The sequence below is a fragment of the Macrosteles quadrilineatus genome, unplaced genomic scaffold, assembly GCF_028750875.1.
Source record: "Macrosteles quadrilineatus isolate MER2022 unplaced genomic scaffold, UCM_ALF_1.0 Scaffold_4__1_contigs__length_99947679, whole genome shotgun sequence".
In the NCBI taxonomy this organism is placed as follows: domain Eukaryota; kingdom Metazoa; phylum Arthropoda; class Insecta; order Hemiptera; family Cicadellidae; genus Macrosteles; species Macrosteles quadrilineatus.
Genome location: NW_026542597.1, coordinates 2,821,138 through 2,843,226, shown reverse-complemented (window position 1 = coordinate 2,843,226; position 22,089 = coordinate 2,821,138). Strand labels below are relative to the sequence as shown.

The 22,089-nt window shown below is 37.6% G+C and overlaps 2 protein-coding genes across 3 annotated transcripts; one reads left to right on the top strand and one right to left on the bottom strand.

The window, feature by feature from the left end:
• The first annotated feature begins 836 nt into the window (after nt 1-836).
• LOC128992366 (D-2-hydroxyglutarate dehydrogenase, mitochondrial-like) lies at nt 837-9,967 on the top strand. Of its 2 annotated transcripts, XM_054415912.1 has the most exons (10): nt 837-955; nt 1,275-1,516; nt 2,589-2,696; nt 3,133-3,222; nt 3,452-3,645; nt 3,760-3,928; nt 5,490-5,659; nt 7,082-7,198; nt 8,096-8,264; nt 8,840-9,967. In XM_054415912.1, coding segments are annotated over exons 1-10 (1,524 nt in total). In that variant the 5' UTR covers nt 837-953; the 3' UTR covers nt 9,103-9,967. The 2 variants fall into 2 exon arrangements, with proteins under 2 accessions (XP_054271887.1, XP_054271888.1); XM_054415913.1 differs by lacking the exon at nt 837-955 and having other exon boundaries at nt 1,214-1,516.
• Nucleotides 9,968-16,546: 6,579 nt separating this feature from the next.
• LOC128992056 (ubiquitin-fold modifier-conjugating enzyme 1) lies at nt 16,547-22,048 on the bottom strand. The gene is made up of 4 exons (XM_054415438.1): nt 21,857-22,048; nt 19,499-19,630; nt 17,597-17,764; nt 16,547-16,703 (listed from the first exon to the last, which is right to left on the bottom strand). Exons 1-4 carry the CDS (start codon nt 21,974-21,976, stop codon nt 16,623-16,625), a joined length of 501 nt encoding a protein of 166 aa, XP_054271413.1. The 5' UTR covers nt 21,977-22,048; the 3' UTR covers nt 16,547-16,622.
• Nucleotides 22,049-22,089: the final 41 nt, after the last annotated feature.

Below are 22,089 nucleotides of genomic sequence, written 5' to 3'. Positions count from 1 at the left end.
TGATTATTTTAGATGTTGCATATATATGTTTGCATACCAGAAAGTGGAGAACCCATAGCCAATCCTTCTAATTGTTTGAAAATTTTGCCATTGAATTCAAAATAGCTTTGATTAATTGCTACTCTAGATATCTGTTGTGTTAAACTTAGATTTCAAAATATATTGAGCAAATTAACATTTATGCTCAATAATTGAGCATAAATGAATTATTGAGCATAAATTTTAATTTAATAATAGATTAATTGAAAAGCAATCCAGGCAAATGGAAGTTTGCTTAGTCTGCAGGTTTGCTGCAGCGGGGGTATTTATATTAACATCCACAAATGAAGGCTACAATCCCCATAGTTTGTTTACCAAGTTTATATCTTATCACAGTTCAGAATAAGAGTGTTGACCTCAAATGTTTCATTGCAGCCTCAGTCTTTGCTGATATGAGTTTAGTGACAGCAACATCTAGCTGAGAACTATTTCTTGAGTGTTTGATTACAATAGACTTTTTTGAGTGCTTATGATCCTTTAAGAAAGTATATACCTATATATGGATCAGCTGTACCGGTAGCCTTTTTTTGCATAGAACATAGTAATTGAATGAGGAATGAGTGACTCACACAGTCTGCTAGTGTCAAAATTGTATTTTCTTTTTTGTTTTTTTTTATACTGTGTGATAATTGATATGATATAAAAGATGATAAAGTACAATAAGTAGTCCGAGCTGGGATTTGCGAAAAGTTTTGTTTATGATGAATGTTGGTAAAAGTCAGCCGATCACATTATCGGAGGTTTCAATTCAATTACTTTCATTTTAATTTTAAAACTTCAAAATGGGAATGGAATGGCTTTTCAAAGTGGCTGTATGTGTAGTAAAATGCAGTATTTATTGAGACAGTTGTGTTTTTGTGAATGCTCAAGTTATTTGAATCAACTTATGGAGTAGGCTATTGCCAACTATTTTGATGTGAGTAAAAGTTAACTTGTAATTCTTTTGGTGCGTTTTTGTAAAATCCTGAGAAGAAGTAAATGTTAATCATTACAATGCTGAATAGCCCTGTTTAAAAGCAATTCAATTAAAATGCTAACAAGCATGCTGATTCTCCGAGGTACCGCTACCAAAACAATGTAGTGATAGAATTAGAAAAAATGTACCTACATAAGAGTAATGTACATTAAGATTTTTATGTACTTAATTATTGTATTCAAGATGTCTTTAAAAAAACTAGGAAACAATTGAAATCCAAAAACTCACATACTCATACAAATTACAATTTTAAATACAGGATGGCTTTATCGAGAAACACTTACATTTCATGTGTTAGAGCCTTCAGTTCTGCAAGTATATTGCAATATTCTGCAGAAGTTCCATTTACCGCAGACCAATATTCAATCAAAAGAGGTGCGTTTGCGGAACTGCGAGATGTTCATTTGCAACATTTCCAAAAACTTCTGCAGCCAGGACAAGTTCTTACAGACCCCAGTGAACTCAGGTCCCACAACACCGACTGGTTTAAACATTTTAGAGGTAAATGGCACAAACAATTACAATTAATAGAAGTAAACTTGATAAACATGTAAATATACTTAATAATAGGATTAGTCCTATCCTTAATTGCTGACATTGTTTACCTGATTTAACTTATATACTACGAGGCACCATTCTCTTCGGAGGCAAGGTTTTGAATCCCACCGCAGCCACCATGTACTATTTTATAGAAATTAAATAATCCTTTGTTTTATGACATTACTTTACCCAAAACCAACTAACTTTATTTACATGTTTAACAAATAATAACAAATAAACATATGATTAGCATTAAACAGGTATTGTGAAATAATCTGTTGTTACAACTCAATGTTAATTAGAAGTTTTTTTCAAAGAGTTTGTTACCCTTATTATATTTGAATGGTTTAAAATGCTGTAGTTGAATCTAGTTTCAGGTCTTATAATCTGTACCATCATCAGGCCTACAAAGTGTCAAGGCATTCATTTGAAGGTCGTCAACAGAGTTCAGTACATAACACACTCACGAGACACAGAAACATAATATGGACATAAATGTACAAAAACACAAAATAAATTAAAGGTTTTGTGAAGTAAAGGGGTACACTTCCATATCTGTTGGCACTAATATCGAATGAGTACTTTTTATATCGAATGAGTACTTTTTATCGATATATCGATTAATCGATATATAACCTAACCTAACTAACCAAACTACCGAATGAGTACTTTTTATCGATATATCGATTGTTCGATATATCGATAAAAAGTACTCGTTCGATATTAGTGCCAACATATATGGAAGTAAAGTTTTCTCCAAAAACAAGAAAGTTCACCTCATCTGAGACATGTCTGATAATTTTCAAGATAGGTGGCACTAGACATTAGTGTTTTTTTTGTCTGTGCAATACAGTACTTATATGACTGTTGTTCTTAAATCAATGCAGTAGGACTAGACTAGATTTAGACACTAAAGGCAAATATTAGGAAAGGATGTGAGTGTCAAATGGATGGTATAATGTTTTTCTATTGTCAATATACTACTTACTGTGTCTCAAAAATTATTCTTAAAATAAAATAAAACTATTTTCAGGAAATGGAAAAGTTATTTTGAAACCAAAGAATACAGAAGAAGTTTCAGCAATATTAAAATTCTGCTACACCGAAAACTTGGCAGTTGTTCCACAAGGCGGTAATACAGGTAATACCTTCACAATAATGTATCTGACATAACGTGATTGTGAAGTTTTAGTTTTGGTGGTGCAAGATACAGCAAAGAAAGGCTGGAAGACTGTTGGAGTATCCCTAAGGTCAGGAAATTCTTTGGGTACCAAAGAAGTTTGTTGCTATTACGGGATGGTTGTGCCTAGCTCTAGGTTATGAATGCGCCTATGTTCGTGCTGGAGCATTACATACAGTACTTGTGTCGAGCAAGAGTGCGGGAAGTTCCTACTATAGGTCAAAGGACTTCTCTGTGACTACACACACAAAATTGTGTCAAGATCACATAATTTGTGGCTTGTAAGACTGAGGGGTAAGTACAAGGGCTTACGTCCCTTTGTCTTGCAAGTATCAAATTGTTCATTATAGTAACCAAACCATTTGTCCATACATTTAACATTTCTGTTTTGTTTTAGGTGTATTGGGTGGAAGCGTCCCAATATTTGATGAAGTAATCATTTCTACATCATATATGAACAAGATAATACAAATTAATGAAATACCAGGTAGGTCATTCATTTTGAATTTGAATACTCTGAACAAAAATGTTAAAACACACACTGCACAAAGTAGACCAGACTGGAGGCTGAGTAATAACTACAATTTAAAACATATGATATAAAGTTTTGCTAAGCTTACATGCCGGTACTTTCAAATTTTACTGGTACCATACCATAAAAAGTCTCAAGTTTTTGTTCTACACTCCAGGGTGCACTAAATTTATACAATTTTCAGGAAGCATAGTATGCCAGGCAGGCTGTGTGTTGGAGACATTAGACAATGCCTTGGCAGATCACGGACTGATGATGCCTCTAGACCTCGGGGCCAAGGGCAGTTGTCACATTGGAGGCAACATCGCCACCAATGCTGGAGGTCTGAGACTGCTGCGCTACGGCAGCCTGCAAGCTAATACACTCGGCCTTGTTGCGGTAGAGTATTTTGTTCCTCCAGTGAAGGAGAACTGAATTATGACAAATATATATTTTAAACCTAATTGGGAGACTGATTAAACTGATACTGTAAATTAATTTGACGCTTTGCAGGTGAAGTCTGATGGTCAAGTGATAGACTGCATGAACACCCTCAAGAAGGACAACACTGGTTATCATCTGAAACACTTGTTTGTCGGCTCAGAAGGAACTCTTGGATTAGTCACTGAGGTTGCAATCCAGTGTCCTCCAAAACCTCAATCTGTCAGTTTGGCACTACTAGGTGGGTAATCTGAAGGAAGCCTTGTATAATACTCCCTTGGGCTACAGCCACACTTTTTGTCACCAGTACAAAAAAATGTAACACAATTTGATGAAGACAGCCACAACGAACGACCTGCGACGGCAAAATAAACCTGTCTCTGGAGTTTTCATGTGGCAGTGACATGTTTCTCTTGTAATCTTATGTTCCTGGCCATACGTAGCAACAAGTCATTCCTACATCCAGGTACTGGATGCACTTTTTGACAGTGGTTCTTTGGAGTTGGAAAATATGCTTTTACAGATATTTTTTTACCAATTAATTGAGTTTTCCTATACCAATATAGGAGGAATCTCAGACCTTTTGCTGTCTTTAATGTATGCCAGGAGCTTGTAATACTATGCTCATTCCGAAAATTAAAAAAAATCAGTTGCTTCCGTCATGCTTAAGAGATAATATTGTTGTACAGCTGACAATGTTTAAAACACAAAACTTGATCAAAATATGCATTTTTTCCTTTTCAGATTATGCAATACCTTGCAAGAGGTTCTCCTCACTCTTTGGAGCCATCCTGACACCTATGTCCTTATTAACCTCAAACTGTCCATCCACATAAGGCCAGGGACACACTTACCGGCAAAACCGCCGGACGCCGGAGGTGGAGGGTCAGAACACACTTGTTCCGGCAAAAACTATTTTGCCGGAGCCAAAACAGTTGAGAAATGAAGAAAATAAGTTTTTTAACTATTTTTGAATGACTGTCCCCTCATTTGACGAGCTACTATCGAAGATTATAGTGCAAATACAAGGACAAGACACATACATGAAGACGCTGGGAAAGGCTGGATTCAGTGCGGCACAAATTTGACGCCAGCTGTCCCTCGTTTTGTTTTTGTCTTTGTAAATTTCCAAAGATCTATCCCAAATTACTGTTTTCTTATGAACCAAACTAATAAGTAAATCCATATCAACATCTACCATGATGATATAACTAAACAGACTAAAAATAAAAACTAAATTAACTAAATAGCAAAACAAAATTAAATACACCACTTGGACACTTTGCTATAATCAAAAACAACCACTACCCTTGAGGGTTGAACGACGACTGAGGAGTGGGGGCAGTCGCAGTTCCGGCTGTTTCGCCGGTATGTGGGTTCATCTCCATAAGGCACAATGCCCCGCTACCCGCTGGGCCGGCAAAACCGCCGATCCGGTGGTCTGGCGAGGTAGAGAATATCCGGCGGTTTCGCCGGAGCATTTTGCCGCTGGATCGGCAGTTTCGCCGAACCGTAGAAGTGTGGCCTACCCCATGCCTTCCTGTGTATTTCAACTTGCTCCGGCGCTGCCGGATCTGGCGTCCGGCGGTTTCGCCGGTAAGTGTGTCCCTGGCCTAACATCCAGATTAGAGGATGTAATACCTTGTTCAATTCAAATATTTATTTATACAACAACTTGACCTTGTAAATTTCGCAAAACTTTTGAGTCTACCACAGAATGCTCAGACAATATTATAATTTTAATTCAAATTAGGTAGAGTAGTGAATATTAAAACTATATTTATGACTGATCATTTTTGAAGGAATGAAAACCTTTGACCATGCTCTACAGTGTTTTCGGCTAGCAAGAAGTCTGCTAGCTGAAGTGATATCTTCTTGCGAAGTGATGGATTATGAATCTTTATCTCAAGTCACTAAAAAGTTGAGGGTTTCCAGCCCTTTGGATGATCATCCGTTTTACATTCTACTTGAGGTAACTACTAAAGTATATAATTGCAAAGTAATATTATTTACTTCAAGCCATCCATCATATTAGAGATAAACACAGATTCACAACTGGGTGGCACTATACAGATATAGGAGAGGTAGGGAAGTAGTTAGACATTTCCTTGTATGTTTGTTATTTTTAACTTATTTGGTTCAATTGAAGATTTGTACACTAAAGCACAGAGAAGAAGGTACAATGGAAACATGCTTATGGAACAAATGTGCACTTACCAGTGGCCCCCCTCTGGCATATATTTTTTAACTACATTTAATGTCAAAATTTTGCCGCAAACGGCAAAGACAATGATAAAATAATGTTCAGTTACCACAGGGGTTATTCAGGGTTTTGCTGTGACCAGGAGAGACAATGGCGATGTTCACACGACCTCGGGAAATGAATAATATTTTGCCACGATCCTAAAAGACGATGCTGATGTTCCGTTGCAGTGGTTATTTGGTGTTTTGCTGTGACCGCAGGAGACAATGACAATGTCTGCACAGCCGTGAGAAATTATTAGAACTGTCCTGCGATCGTGGAAGTCGAAGATAACGTTTCTGTTACCACGGGGTATATTCAGGATTTTCGGTAAGAGGACAATGTCTACACAACTGCGGAAAATTATCAAAATTTTGCTGCATTTGTTGAAGGCGACGGTAATGGACAATAATGTCTACAGGACCGTGGATGGGAGTGGTTCATGATTTTACTGCGATCGCGGAAGACGATGATAATGTTCCGTTACTGCGGGAGTTATTCAGGGTTTTGCCGTGACCGTGGGAGACAAGGACGATGTGGGGGAGCTTTACCTCTAATCTCGCCCCGCTCAATCTAAAGCTAGATCCGCTACTGGCACTTTCACTCTAGTATGTTGTGCTGGAAATTTACTTGTGGTGATCAAGGAAGAGCCCGATCTGCTGCTCACTAGAACTGTACGAAAATTCCTATTGCACACAGGGCTAAGGCTCTTCCTCGACCTAAAGCGTAGTACATGAGGATGTTACCCTAGATACCAGCGACTAGTGCTTGACACCACTTAAGTGTACATTGAATATTTCCTCTATACCTTAATTCTCTGCAACTACAGATAAGACGTATGGAAGTTTCTGATGGATCCAATGTAAATTTCTTTATGGTTTAACTAAATACATAATTTATAAAATAAACTATGACACTTTTTTTACTTAGAACTTTAGTAAATGAAAACATTACTAATAATTTACTGATTTTTTTAGGCCCTCGTTAAAATCTGTGACTTAAAATACCTTCTATGACCCTATGCATATAGAGAAATTAAAAACATTATTTACTAGTAAATTGGGGCCCCACTATGAATATACGATTATCTTAATTAGAGTAGCAAAATATTAAAAAATGTACAGCAAAAACGACTAAAATTTACCTGTTTAGGTGTCTGGTTCCTGTCGTAGTCATGATGAAGAGAAACTTAATAGTTTCCTACAGAAGGCCCTTGACAGTGGAACCATCAATGATGGTCTGGTCACCAACGAACCATCAAAGATGAATGTTAGTAAGGTTGCAATGTGAAATTAATTGATTAATAAGTTCATTATAGGTGTGAAGATTTCCATAGGAAGTATTGCTTACAACAGGTGTGGTAGAATTAGGGCTTTAGTAGCACTATTTTGTACCTACTATGAACCTGCAAGTTAACAAATTAAAAACAGTTAAGTTGTGAGTTTTTTTTGTCCTAGGACGCTAGGGACGAGCCCGTAATGTTTTACACTTTACTTTAGGCTAGACCTAGGGGTTGCGGCATTATCACTTAGATAAAATCCATTGGTGATTTGGTGGGCTTTGAACCTGGGACCTCAAGAACCGAAGTCCCGCGCTCAAACCACTAGACCAGCTCGCTCCCAAAATAAGTTGTTGTAGGCCTATCACACATAAAAAAAATAAATGTTCTAAACATAAAGCTTTAAATTGTTTCTTAATTTAAATTATTAAATTCATTATTCTTATTCCAAGAACTACAACAACGATACTAGCACTCCAGTCAGACGGAGCTGGAATGGCGCTAGAGACCACAACTGAGTGGTCATGTGACCTGCTAGAGACTTCAAGCACTTGGAACCAGCAGCTAGAGGTGCCAGATCATGCAAGTGTTTCTAGCAGCTGGATGATCAGTCACACGATGCTGATTTTCTGCGGGTTCTATCTAACTGCTTGTTACTAGCGGTGAAAAAACCAGCTCCGTGTGACAGGGGCTTTAGAGTTTCATGCAGGTTTTGCTAGTGCTACTTCTCGAGTTCAACCACTACAAATACATGACAAAACCACGTGGTATACATTAGCAAACAACACATGTAAAACAACTACACCAACCTTAAAGTTGTTGATTACCAAGTACTTTTTTTTAATTTTCATGTTCCCAAAGTTACAATTTCTAAGTCAATGTTGCAGAAGCTGTGGCAGCTCAGAGAGCGTATTCCAGAAGCTTTGTTTACCGACAGTTATGCTTACCTCTACGACATCTCTCTACCCCTAGACAGCTACTACCAGATAGTACCTGAATTGAGAACTCGGCTACAAGGCACCGAGGCCACTGATGTCACTGGCTTTGGACACCTGGGTAAGATAGCTACAACTGGTAAATTCAATAACTTTAAAATTTTAGAAGACTTTAAAGAAAATTTTAAGATTTTTTGCTTGTGATTACAAAATCAAATTTATAGTTCCAATTTCATGGGATAAGGGTTAACAAGTACAGAATAGGTCTCTATAGGCATGGGCGTCCATCAATATGGCTATTTTGGGTTTGAGCCTCCCTTCTATGAAACCCTCGTTTACCACATTAACCGTATATGGTGGGACCATGTGGAAAAGACCCTAAGGGTATTGGGAAAATAAAAAGGAAGAGAGAGGCAAGATATTACCACTTGGGGTACCAGAGGCCACAGAAATATGTTTTAAAATTTTAAACATTTTAAACACTGGGGGTTATTCTATACCACCTAGGGCCTTATGGAAAAGATACCACTAAAAAAAAAAACAACTAACAACTAACAAGAAACAACTATGTCTAGAGAAGAATTTTCCATAAATTAAAAAAACTTCCGCTATACTTAAAAGTAACTCCTCATAACAATACATTCATAAAATTTGAAATATGTCGTTTCCCTGAAGTAACAATTCTATATTATTCAGGTGATGGGAATCTGCACCTGAACATCTGTGCGCCTCAGTTCAGCCCAGAGCTGCTGGCCAAGATAGAACCGTTTGTCTTTGAGTGGATAAGTGAGCGAGGAGGCAGCATCAGTGCTGAACACGGCATCGGCTTCAAGAAGACCGAGTTCTTACGATACTCCAAGTCTGACGCAGCCATCCACACCATGAGGCAGATGAAACAGCTCATGGATCCCAAGGGGATTCTCAACCCTTACAAAGTTCTGCCTGTGGAATTGTTTTGATAGTGGAAATGATGCTTAAGCTGGGTTTACACGAGCAGGGGAGACAATTTTCAGAAGACAACTGACTGGCATGAAATTATTGGCTTCGTGTAAACACTGTGGGCCAATTCACAATCATCCTGAAATTCAGTTGCCTCCAGGGGTGGACTGAGAATAACCAGCAGGACAACTGGCCTCTGACCATCCCGCAATCGGTGAAAATAACTTTCTCACAAACTGGCATCGTGTAAACCAGGCTTTAGGGATCAGCTGGTCTAGGTACTAAAAAATATTCATTTTCAGTCTGTTTTCATCACTCCGTACAGAAAGTAGCTATTTTTGATAACAGCTAATATGAAAGAAAGTAAATTTAACAAGCTCTAACTGACTTTCCCTTGCCCTAAATAAGTTCTCCATTTGTCCAGTATTTGTTTAAAATGTATACATTAAAATCAGCTGTTTTTGTTTTTAATGATTAACAATATAAATGAAACCAGAAATATGCATAGCTGTGTTATACCAAGGCCCCACTAGAAAAAACAGGCCATGCTGCAGCGCGGGTAGCGCAACACTACGTCACAGTGGTGGATAGTTATACTAAACTCTTACCATTAAAATCTTACAAACAGCCAGCTTGTTTATTTACCTAAAACATATGGGAATGGTGATGGCAATGAATTTATCAATGAAATCTATCCACTAGTGTGACGTCACGGATCCTGCAGCATGGCCTGCTTTTTCTAGTGGGGCCTTGGTTATACCTTATTGTAGATGGTTACTGCATAATAAACATTACCTTGAACTTCTTAATTTTATGATGTTATTTAAGGTTTTTTTAGGTTTGTTATAACCTTTTAGCTTTTATTTTTATATTAAAATAATGTTAATTAGGTAGTATAATACAGTAGTTTTAATTTTACCTGTGATGAAAAGTATCGTTCACAAATTGTACCAAAAGTGATTTTTCGGCAATCGCTCCGATTATTCCCTTCATCGGCTTCACCTTATACGTGAAAATATAAAATAACCCTCACATGAAACTAGAGCTCTCACTGGTAACACAGAAAACATACTACTATAACCAGAATGCCAACCGCATGGTAAAAAGCGTTAAGTACTTTGAGAGAGCTTTGCCTGTCAGTTCGTAGCCAGCGCCACCAGCGTTGCAATGCACTCAGCATAGCACCTTTTTGGTACTAGATAGTACCCTTTTTGGTACTAACAGCTGTGTCTAAGGAATGTCGGCCTTAGTCACTAACAAGACTACTCATCCTACACTCATCTCCATTGAAATATACATACTTGGCTTAAAATACCTACTTTGTATGGTCGCAATTTAATAAGAAATATTAAAGTACTATATCTTAATTTGTCCTGCGCTCATTAATTATTTGAAGGCAAGTGAGCGTAGCGAACGAGCTAACCTGAAGGCAAGTGAGTGCAGCGAACGAGCTCCAACCCAAAGGTGAGTGAGCGTAGCGAACGAGCTCCAACCTAAAGGTGAGTGAGCGTAGCGAACGAACTTCAACCAGGACGTGATTGAGCCATGCGAACGAGATATCTTGAAAATTAAGAAGTTAAACGGGGCAAAGCCTGCGGGTTACAGCTAGTTTTTATATGAAAGATGTATTGAAGTAATATTTAGGGGTCGCCGGAATTCTACCCCCGGATATTTACCCCCATGAAAAAACGCCTACGTCATTTTGACGTCACGAGGGGTGGGGCCTATACACGGTCGAGAAACAGCCCACGACTGGAAATCTACCCCCGGACATCTACCCCCGGACATCTACCCCCAGACATCTACCCCCGGCCCGGACATCTACCCCCGGACATCAACCCCCGGAAATCTACCCCCGTGGTCAGCTACGCTACGTATCGGCCAAGATGCATTGTTGTAATTGATTTTATTAATTGGTTTATGTAAATAAACGGCTCTATGGTTATTCGTTAGCTTCTAATATCCAGTATAAAGCATGCGATATGTCGTTTTCGTGTTTAGTCCTAACTTAATTGGGAAATTCTGCCTTAATACAAAACTTGTCAACTTATGTCCATAAATAAGTGTTCAAAATATCCATTCATAAGAATAACATACAGGAAGTGAATATGCAGGTTTCCTGCCAATAAAATGTTGAATGAAGCTTTTTAAGGTAGTATACAGAATATCTTATCTAGATAAAGTAACATGCCGAGTTTAATTAAGATGTGTAAAGAAATAACTATATTTATGACATTTTAATGATTACCAATAGGACGAATAAAATTGGTACACCGTAAAGTGTTTACCTCTCAATACCTCAGTAACGAACGATCATAGAGCAATAAATCAAACTACTTATTTTTTCGAGCTAAATCAGAAGCTGCAATGACAAAAAAAAAACTATATTACAAATATTTAAAGACCTATATAAAAATATAAAACACACCCCCTCTTCTAATAGTCCGGGATGGCTGGTTTTGGTTTCTGGTTTGGTAGATTTTCCCAATGACCTCCTTGAAAGAAACAGATAGTCTTGAGAGGAAACGTCACTCTTTATCATTTCGCTAACAATTTGAAGGGTTGAAACTACATATTTGAACACCTGCGCTGCCTCTCGGTAAAGGTTACAGTGTACTTGGCGGTAAGAAAATGTAATTTGGTCTTCCACTATATCGCGTACAAGTTTTAATTATGTTCCATACTGATCATTTTCTCTTTATCATTAGGTAAAACTCCCAGCTGTCATTCCGAAGGATTATTTGAACGTTTGAGAATTTTCTCTGAAGAAATGTGATTAAAATTAGTTAGTCCATTTAGTAATGAGTGGAGCGAAGCGAAGCTCTTTGGGAACGACTTTAATGCAAACTTTCGAACACATTAACACATTAACGGCGGAACATATTTTAGCCAAACTTACTTTTGTCAAATGTTTGGAAGGTTTAGACGAAACAAACTTAAATTTATAATACTGCCTATATAATTAAAAGTAACCTTAAGTTTTTTTTTTTATTTTAACATTGGACTTATGGGTTGCCCTGGTGCTTACATAACAACGACGTAAATGTAAACAAAACAGAGAATCAAAGCACATGTTAAAATCAAGCCACGACCTAAACACAGTACAAAGAGAAAAAATTCGAATGATGACTACTAGTCATCGATCTCTATTATTACAGAGATCGATGTCACTAGTTAACATTTAAGTCGCAATTTGGAAACGACCACTGATCGAATGGGTACAGTATTTTACATATTTGATTTACGTAGCTAAATAAGGTTATAACAAATAACATTTATCTTATGTTATTGGGAATAAAACAACTACAAGATTCTGCAGTTTTAAAAACTAGGTATTCTGAAATCAATATTTTTTTCTCTAAATATGCTATTATGAATATGCTTTCTTATTATTTACTTTTAAATATTTTTGATGATATCATCGTTTTGGTTGACACACCTGTTGTGTTGATTGTTGTGTTGGCAACGACTTAGGGTATATTATTGCCCAAGAAGAATGAAGTATTTTTTGAGTTTTCGTAAAAAAAAAAAAAATTATTCGCATAATAAGCTAATGAATAACCGAAGAGCCGTTGATTTACATAATACAATTAATGAAATCAATTACAACAATGCATCTTGGCCGATACGTAGCGTAGCTGACCACGGGGGTAGATTTCCGGGGGTGGTAGATTTCCGGGGGTAGATGTCCGGGGGTAGATTTCCGGGGGTAGATGTCCGGGGGTAGATGTCCGGGGGTAGATGTCCGGGGGTAGATGTCCGGGGGTAGATGTCCGGGGGTAGATTTCCAGTCGCGGGCTGTTTCTCGATCGTGTATAGGCCCCGCCCCTCGTGACGTCAAAATGACGTAGGTGTTTTTTCATGGGGGTAAATATCCGGGGGTAGAAATCCGCTACCCCATATTTAGCACTAGAGTGACCAAAAAAAAAACTAAGACCAAAGTTCTGATTTTTTAAAACTCAGTTAAATAACTCATGTACCCTATGTGTAAAAACTTTAAATATGGTATTACCTTTTAATACGAATCGATAACAAATGCACGTAGCTCTAGCGACCACTGTTCTATGACTACAGATAATGGCAGTGTGTAGGCTTTCTATAGAGCATACCCCCATACATTCACAAATAATTCTTTGTGGATATATAAATATTATTTTCCATTTTTATTTGTCATAAAATTAGTACGGTAGACTTATGACGATTAAAATTCTTTAGAAAGTTAATCCTATACTCTAATACGAGCAAAGTTTGCTTGTATGTATGTATGTATGTATGTATGTATGTATGCTTGCACCAAGATCTCGAAAACGGCTCCAACGATTTTCTTCAAATGTTATATATAGTTTATTTCTGGCCTAAAAACGAATTTACTACAGTTAGAACTGCCAAAAAAAATCTAATTACGTAGAAAAATGAAACTGAAAATTACATTTTTTTAACATTAGTCTTATGGGTTGCTAGGTAACCATGTTGGCTGAATTAAATAACAAGGAAAAAGTAAACAACAGACTCGAAGTTGTAGCATGTGTTCATAATAAGCCAACTACCCACAGTATACTAGCAAATTACAAAAAATACAGTACAAAAGAAAAAACATCACCTGTTAATATCTAGCAAAGATTATACTGAAGATTATTCGATATCTATGATTGTAGTAAGGGTAGCAGTGCGAAGTCTGGGATCTATGTTTATGACGATTGCATTAAGGTATCTGCAATCCTAAAATGCTATGGGAAGATAAGGAAACAGGTCCGCGACGTAGGAAGTGGTGAAGGAAGTAGTGAAGGCAATTATAAAATGCTATGGGAATAGAGGGAAACAGGTCCGTGACTTAGGAAGTGATGAAGGATATAGTTAAAAGGCGAGCAGTCCGGAGTGAGGGGACTGTTTATGACGATAAGATTAGGGTACTGTATCTGCAATCCTAAAATGCTATAGGAAGGGAGGGAAACAGGTCCGCGACGTAGGAAGTGGTGAAGGAAGTAGTCAAGGTGAGCTGTCCGGAGTGTTGGAACTGTTTATGACGATTAGATAAGGGTATGGGCAATCCTAAAATGCTATGGGAAGGGAGGGAAACAGGTCCGCGACGTAGGATGTGGTGAAGGAAGTAGTCAAGGCGAGCTGTCCGGAGTGTTGGAACTGTTTATGACGATTAGATAAGGTTATGGGCAATCTTAAAATGCTATGGGAAGGGAGGGAAACAGGTCCGTGACGTAGGAAGTGGTGAAGGAAGTAGTCAAGGCGAGCTGTCCGGAGTGTCGGAACTGTTTATGACGATTAGATAAGGGTATGGGCAATCCTAAAATGCTATGGGAAGGGAGGGAAACAGGTCCGCGACGTAGGAAGTGGTGAAGGAAGTAGTCATGGCGAGCTGTCCGGAGTGTCGGAACTGTTTATGACGATTAGATAAGGGTATGGGCAATCCTAAAATGATATGGGAAGGGAGGGAAACATGTCCGTGACGTAGGAAGTGGTGAGGGAAGTAGTCAAGGCGAGCCGTCCAGAGTGTGGGAACTGTTTATTAGATTAAGGTATTTTGCAATCCTAAAGTGCTATGGGAAGGGAGGGAAACATGTCCGTGACGTAGGAAGTGGTGAAGGAAGTAGTCAAGGCGAGCTGTCCGGAGGTTGGGAACTGTTTTATTAGATTAGGGTATCTTCAATCCTAAAATGCTATGGGAAGGGAGGGAAACAGGTCCGCGACGTAGGAAGTGGTGAAGGAAGTAGTCAAGGCGAGCTGTCCGGAGTGTTGGAACTGTTTATGACGATTAGATAAGGTTATGGGCAATCTTAAAATGCTATGGGAAGGGAGGGAAACAGGTCCGTGACGTAGGAAGTGGTGAAGGAAGTAGTCAAGGCGAGCTGTCCGGAGTGTCGGAACTGTTTATGACGATTAGATAAGGGTATGGGCAATCCTAAAATGATATGGGAAGGGAGGAAACATGTCCGTGACGTAGGAAGTGGTGAAGGAAGTAGTCAAGGCGAGCCGTCCGGAATGTGGGAACTGTTTATTAGATTAGGGTATCTGAAATCCTAAAATGATATGGGAAGGGAGGGAAACATGACCGTTACGTAGGAAGTGGTGAAGGAAGTAGTCAAGGCGAGCTGTCCGGAGTGTGGGAACTGTTTATTAGATTTAGGTATTTGCAATCCTAAAGTGCTATGGGAATGGAGGGAAACAGGTCCATGACGTAGGAAATGGTGTAGGACATAGTAAAGGCGAGTCGTGTGGAGTTTGGGAGTGGATTTATGTATCTCCAATACTAAGACTGCTTTCAGAGTGAACTAATGTTTTTTTCGAGCAATGCTCGGTCCCCAGGTACTGTAAATAAATTACACAGTAATGCTATGAAATAATGTTTGTTCCGTAAAGGGTGTTTTTGTGAGATGCTGATAAAAACACAGTATACCACAACTCCAAATCTGTTCTATTTTACAAAAAAATTTTTTTGAACGAGTATTTTATTGTGATGGCAATAAGAAAACTTCACAACAAATGATTAAGTGTAAAACCTAATAATTTGCAAATAGGTATTAAATATCACAAGTTAAAGGATATATTTTTGTAAAAAGCCAATCAAGTATATGGAAATTCGCTTAGTCTGCAGGTTTGCTGCGGCATATATTCACCTATTACAGAGTCTAGAAATACAGTATATAAGTTCTCAATGGTACTGTAACTTTACTGTAGGCGAGAGTAAAGAAGTGCTCTGAGCCAGACCGATATGCAGCAATGTTGGAATGTTGCCGTGCGGTATTTGCAGGTGCACCTCCCTCTCTAAGCAAGAGGCGAGTGACAGAGTGACGCATGTTGAATACTTGTCACATCGACAACAGATGAGTAATACAGTGACAATCGCTTCAGTTAATTCAGTGCACCACAAGTATAACCATGCACTTTGACTATGGAATATACAAAACGTAAATTTTACACAAACACGTATTGTTCTATTAAAATAATATTCAGCTTTTAATAGGAATCAGGAGCGTTTTTAATTTGTTTGGCTCGGCCATTTTTGACGTACATGTATTTTACCTCTTCAATATTAATAAAGTCGTGTACTAAAAATAAATTAAAATAACAGCTAGGCCTATATCTTTTGGTTTTAATACTGTGGTTGTGAGTCCTGAATGCCGCGTGGAACATGAGCATGCCTCGAGCCGTCGAGTAGCAAGCGCCTGCATTTTTAGAATAGGCCAGGACTCAGGGGACTTCTTAACTCTCACTTAATTTGTGTTTCGTAGCCATGGGCAAACTTGACGTTATTTGTAAGGGAACGGTCCAACCATGGTCTTTTCTCAACCTAATGTTAACATTTTGTTAGACAGCATTATTAATTGCCAGCCCAATGACAAAAATCATCTGGGCCCAAAACTACAAAGTAATTAATGAAAAAATTAAATTTTGTTCTTGTTAAAATTTTATGTAAAGAGGCAAAAATGATATAAGTAACAAAGTACTAACTTGAAAAATAGTTAAAATTTGTGTAATAATAATTGTAAAAGTATAAACAATATATATAGCTTTATTCACGGAAGTTTTATTCTGAGGTCTTTTCCTTGTACGAGATGATACCCTTTTCAATCAAATCTGGAATCTCCACAGCAAGCCAGGGTCCCAACTGAAAACCAAAGATAAAAAGTTAGTTTTTACTTAAAACTCTAATTTAATTAATTTTTTAAATCACTTTTTGGGTATAAAATAATCTTAGTGTTTTTACGCTAACCTTTCAGTACAATGGACAATTTATGGATAGTAATTTTTCATCCAATCTTAAAAGGCAAAAATTATGTTGGAATTATTTAAGTTGAGGGAAGACTTAAAACCATTATACATGTGCAATAAAGGCATGATCATGACAGCTCTGGAACAATTTGAAATTTATAAAGCCGCAAAAAACAATCCCCAGGACATAATAATGACTTAAGTACTCTACAATCAAATATTTTATTTGAATCACTGATATAGTTGGACAAGGACTGTGATAAAGGTGGCCGGGGGACAAAGTTTAGCTCATGACCCAGTCGAGACTCGGCATCTGTGTCCTGCGTACACCAGTCTTTGTAGGCCTACAGTTTTTTCCTTCTTTTAAATGTTTTGTGTTTTTTTTTTTACTTTGACGCAACCAATTCAAGAATGGTTTCTTCAAGTTTTGTGACCTGATGATGCTAATGCGTTGAAACTTGCAGTCCAGTATACGAGCAGAGGAATCACCAGGCAGTTACAGGTATTTTAACCTTTTTACAATATTATTGGTGCATATTGTCTATGGAATATCCCCCAAAACTTATGTAAAAATCCTACTACCTGACTTTTTACCATCCCAATGTGGTTGGGTTTCACTTGGTTTGAATTAAAGGAGTTCTATTATGGTTCGAATTACCTTACTTAATTCTACTTGGGTCTATAGTGGGTTTTAATTGAAATATTTATCTAAATGTCTGAAAATTTTGGTTTGTCCAGGCCCTAGTTTATTATATAGTCAAGAATTGATTAAGTTAGGTAATTACTGACCCCCAGCGCCATGGCATGTGCAATTCCAAACTTAGGCACATTCCTCGCCCACAGCGGCTTGAAATGATCGGAAAGGCAAATCTTCCCTCCTCGGTACATCTTGGCGGTTTTTCCATCCAACTCAGGCAATGCGATCTCTACAGCAGTTGCTGGGTACGTTACAGGAATCTGCCACAGATAGGTTCATGTGATATGCAATAAACATTCTTTAGTTAAATGCGAAACTCAAATACAAAATATTAAATACAAATACAAGTCCAATATATTGGAATCAAATTCATGCATTCCCTCCCCAGCAGTATTAGAAACAAAAGTAGCGTAAATAAATTTAAAAATAAACTTAAGGGGTTTTTAATTGATAGTGAATTTTATAGTTTAGAAAATTTTGAACACTGTAACAAAAAAACTGTATGACTAAGCAAGTAGGGAAGTAGGTGAAATCATGTGAAGTAGTTTTAGGTTGATGACACATTCATGTATACTTGTTTTGTATGTATTGAATAAAGCTTTATTGATTGATTGATTGATTAATACAGTAGAGTTCCGATAGTCCGAAATGGATGGGACGGAACCCATTTCGGATTAAGCGAAATGTTTACTAAAATACAAATCATTTTAAAATACACAACATTCAAGTTGGCCCATTGGCCTACTACAACAGGTCTTCTCGCCCGGCGAACGCTACAGATTACTTTGACGAGGTACAAATAACTGCCATCACACAACAAAAACTGACAAAAAAATTCAAAAAGTTTCTTTTTCGGTTTCGGATTACCGATGTTCGGATTACCAGGACTTAACTAAAGCGCAAAACACTTTTTAAGTAGGAATATTTGCTGTATGTAAACAAGTGAAACCCAGGTTAGCCAAAAACTCAGTGTAAAGTTCAAGTCAATTGGAAAATGAACTATGCAATGAGGAACGTCCTCAATGGGGTTGGTGTCACTTGTTATGGCAGCCACTGACATAACAAAGAAATTCCCACCTGTCTTATTCCAAGTTCAGGCCAACTTTTTTTTCAATCTAGAAAGTTAAGAAAACAGTTGACGATTATAGCCTACTCAGTGAAATGGAGTAGCACAATAAAAACCTGCATCACAATATGGATTTTTGATCATATTTTTAGGTTAAAAATTATAACAATTAATCGGAAAATGAAGGGAAATGTAAAGGATAAATTTGAAATTGATGGACCTAATATTTTTGTTTCATAAAATTGCTGATAAAAAGGTTTAAGCTAATCACAAACTTTTACGAGTTGTTACGAGAATTGTAACCCTTTAAAAAGGTTGACCGCGGTGTGGGAATAGTCTAATTTATGGAAAAACAAACATGCACTTAATTTGAATATGGATTTAATTAATTTGTATTTATGAATTTTGTTTAGAGCAGTTTTTTATTTTACGTTTTAGTTGCAGTTAAAAAAATAAAATTACTTGACAATATGATGCCAATAGTATACCATAGTACATCTAACCATAACCATAGTTCACTGTAAATTTAAAGAAGCAAATTTGATCAAACTTTGTCCTCCCCCATTGCAAACGCAAAGCTTGAGTATAACTGCAATAAGCAATTTAAACTTATATGCCAACCCCGTACGAAGGACGGGTACTCTGCTAGTTTTTCATATTTTGTGAACTTTTAATAATTTATTTTACTCTATTGTTTAGGTGAAGTGGTGTAGATCATTATGGCTATGGTAGATGTGTAATACTATAGTATACCGTAAATTTAAGGAAGCAAATTTTATCAAAATGTGTCCCCCCATTGCAAACGCAAAGCTTGACTTGAGTATAACTGCAATACGCATCTTATACTTATATCCCAACCCCGTACGAGGACGGGTACTCTGCTAGTGGTCAATAAAATGAAGATGGTAACAAAATATTAACTACTTACGTCAAATTCAATGTCAAACTCATATTTAAGAAGATTGTGGATATACCAGCACTTTCCAAACCATCTCGTACCCTCTTTATTGGATTCCAGCCTAAACCAGTCATTGTCAGCAGATTTGTTGTTCTGAACATACTGAAACAAAATACATGCATGGCTTAAAAAAGTTTCATCAATGTGAACATATAGTCTGATACAACAGCTAGAATTTTAAAACTAGACCAATTTAAGCTTGGAAATGTGTGAAACTGAAACCTACAGTAACGCTCCTTTCACACTATACAGTTTTTGCCGTACCGTTAAAAATTGACGGTCATTTTTTTTAGTATTGTTTAAAAGAGCATGAGAGCTTACACAGTACAGGGTTACGGCAATGGCAGAAACCCCCGGCACACCCACAATATATATGGGTGTTTTGTTGTAAAATGGGTTTGGACCGCTTTCCCTAAAAGCGTTTGAATACTTACGCCTTTCAATTCTCCTGCAAACCTGCTGACTAAGCGAATTTCCATTTGCCTGATTGGATTTTCACTTATATATTTCCTTAAATATGTCAGATTAATTCCCTATTTAAATAACATTAGGTAGGTTTAACAAGTAGCCTACTTAGGTTTGCTGCTACAGAGAGGGCAATGAATTGTGTTTTGAGTAAAATTTCAGTAGCTTAGTATAGGCTAAAATAAATAAATCTTCCAAGTTTGATCAAAATATAATCCATCAACAAGATGGACCTATTTGGACAGCTATAGGCCCGTTTCTATCTTACTAATCTTCAGTAAGCCTTATAGGCTATAATGACCAGGCAGCTTTGTGAACACCTAGAGCCTAACAACCTACTGACGGAAGGTCAATTCGGATTCCGTCAAGGCCGGTCCACAACAGGAGCGGTCATGAGGCTTTCAGGTTTGGTTGATGAATGTTTATCATTCTATGTTTCATTGCCACGTGAGCTATGGTGTGCTATTATGGGGACACGCACCCACGACCGAAGACATCTTGGTCCAGCAAAAGAGAGCTTTACGAATAATCACCTTCAGCGATTGTCTGGCTCACTGCAAGCCTATCTTTGCCAGGCTGGGAATTCTAACAGTGTTCGGTCACTATATCCGAGCCTGCATAAAGTGCGTACTAGATAATATTGAGGAGTTTTCTTTCCAGAGCAGCAACACATCATCACCTTACTAGGCATCGCAACCAACTAGATGATCCTAGAGTTAGACTACTTATGAAGGACTCTGAAGGCCTTAAGTAATGGAGCCCTAAAAATATATAATAAGTTGCCAAACTCTATCGTACTTCTCGACAAAAGGGAACTCCTTAAGCTACTCTCTGTGTACTTTAAAGAAAAAGCCTACTACTCGCTGAAGGAGTATTTTGATGACCCTCTATTATGCCTGGGCTGAAGTACGCCTGTCCAAAGCCTCAGTGTTAAAAATATGTTTTCTAAAACTTGTTCACGGCGCAACAGAAGGCACAGGAGTGTAATCTGTGGTTTGCAGAGTTTAAATTGATTGCTAAATAATACTGAATTTAAATCTACTTGATGATAAAGAAATTTGAAGCTGGTTTAGTGAGTTTCATGACACTAACATGTTTTGAAAGGATATTTACTTGGGCGACTAGACACAGGTTATGACAAAATCGATGACATCTCTGACAATTCACATGCATTGGCCTACTTAAGTATCTTGAGGTCAATGAGATAACACTCTAAGGCTGCAGCCACACGGGCAATTTTTCACGCTCAAAGGCAGCGTGAAAACACGCAAAAAATATGAGAAGCAATAAATGCAATGAGGAATGCCACACACGGTGTGTTTTCCCGCAGTAGCAAGCGCCTATTTGTTTCAATGCTACTCTAATTTTTGGTGCCTTTTCACGCTGCGTTTGTGCGTGAAAAAAACGCCCGTGTGGCCTCAGCCTAAGCGTAGGGCAGGTATTACACTCATATTGCGTAGGCAAATGAGCATAGTTCAACTATTATAAAATTTGGTCCATTACACTGTAATACTTTTAATCAGACATAGTGTAATACGGGCCTAGGCCTGGTTTTCTTTGAAGTTTATACATGACAAATCTTAAGAATTGTCTGCATATAAATGTAAGTATATTTGTATTATACATTAACTAACTTAACAAAAGAGAAACCATATGTGTACCTATCCCAGCTAAAAAACATGTTTACGTTTGTTAGGATATTATAAAGAATGAGGAGGAGAAACTGTAATGTCAAGAAGAGTATAAGCTTGTTGGAAAAAAATTAAAACACTAGCCTAATTAGCTGATTAGGTCTATAGGTAATGCTTTATTTCAAGATCCTTGTAACTGACAGTTAAAATAAAGTTGTAAACATAACCTTACCTGGATTAAAGCTTGATACTCCTCTTTTAGTCTTTGAGGCCATAAGTCTTTGTCTCGCGGACCAGCTTTTGTTTTCAAAAGCGGAATTGAGCTTAGCGTTTTTTTAGAAGATTCATCCATTTTCTTAAAAGAACGACAATCAAATCAAATCATTTCAAAATCACAGTGTAACCTAATTTTTGTAATCAAAGGTCTAGGCCTATCAGTAAAAGCCTAGGGAGAAGAAAACAGCT

Excerpts from the sequence above, each read along its gene's own strand:
- LOC128992366 (XM_054415912.1), top strand. Across the intron at positions 1,517-2,588 it reads CTGGTTTAAACATTTTAGAG|GAAATGGAAAAGTTATTTTG; the intron begins GTAAATGGCACA and ends AACTATTTTCAG. Across the intron at positions 3,646-3,759 it reads ATACACTCGGCCTTGTTGCG|GTGAAGTCTGATGGTCAAGT; the intron begins GTAGAGTATTTT and ends GACGCTTTGCAG.
- LOC128992056 (XM_054415438.1), bottom strand. The coding sequence starts at position 21,976 with ATGGATGAATCTTCTAAAAAAACGCTAAGCTCAATTCCGCTTTTGAAA. Across the intron at positions 17,765-19,498 it reads AGTTTGACATTGAATTTGAC|ATTCCTGTAACGTACCCAGC; the intron begins GTAAGTAGTTAA and ends TATCTGTGGCAG. Across the intron at positions 16,704-17,596 it reads CACATGCCATGGCGCTGGGG|TTGGGACCCTGGCTTGCTGT; the intron begins GTCAGTAATTAC and ends TTTGGTTTTCAG.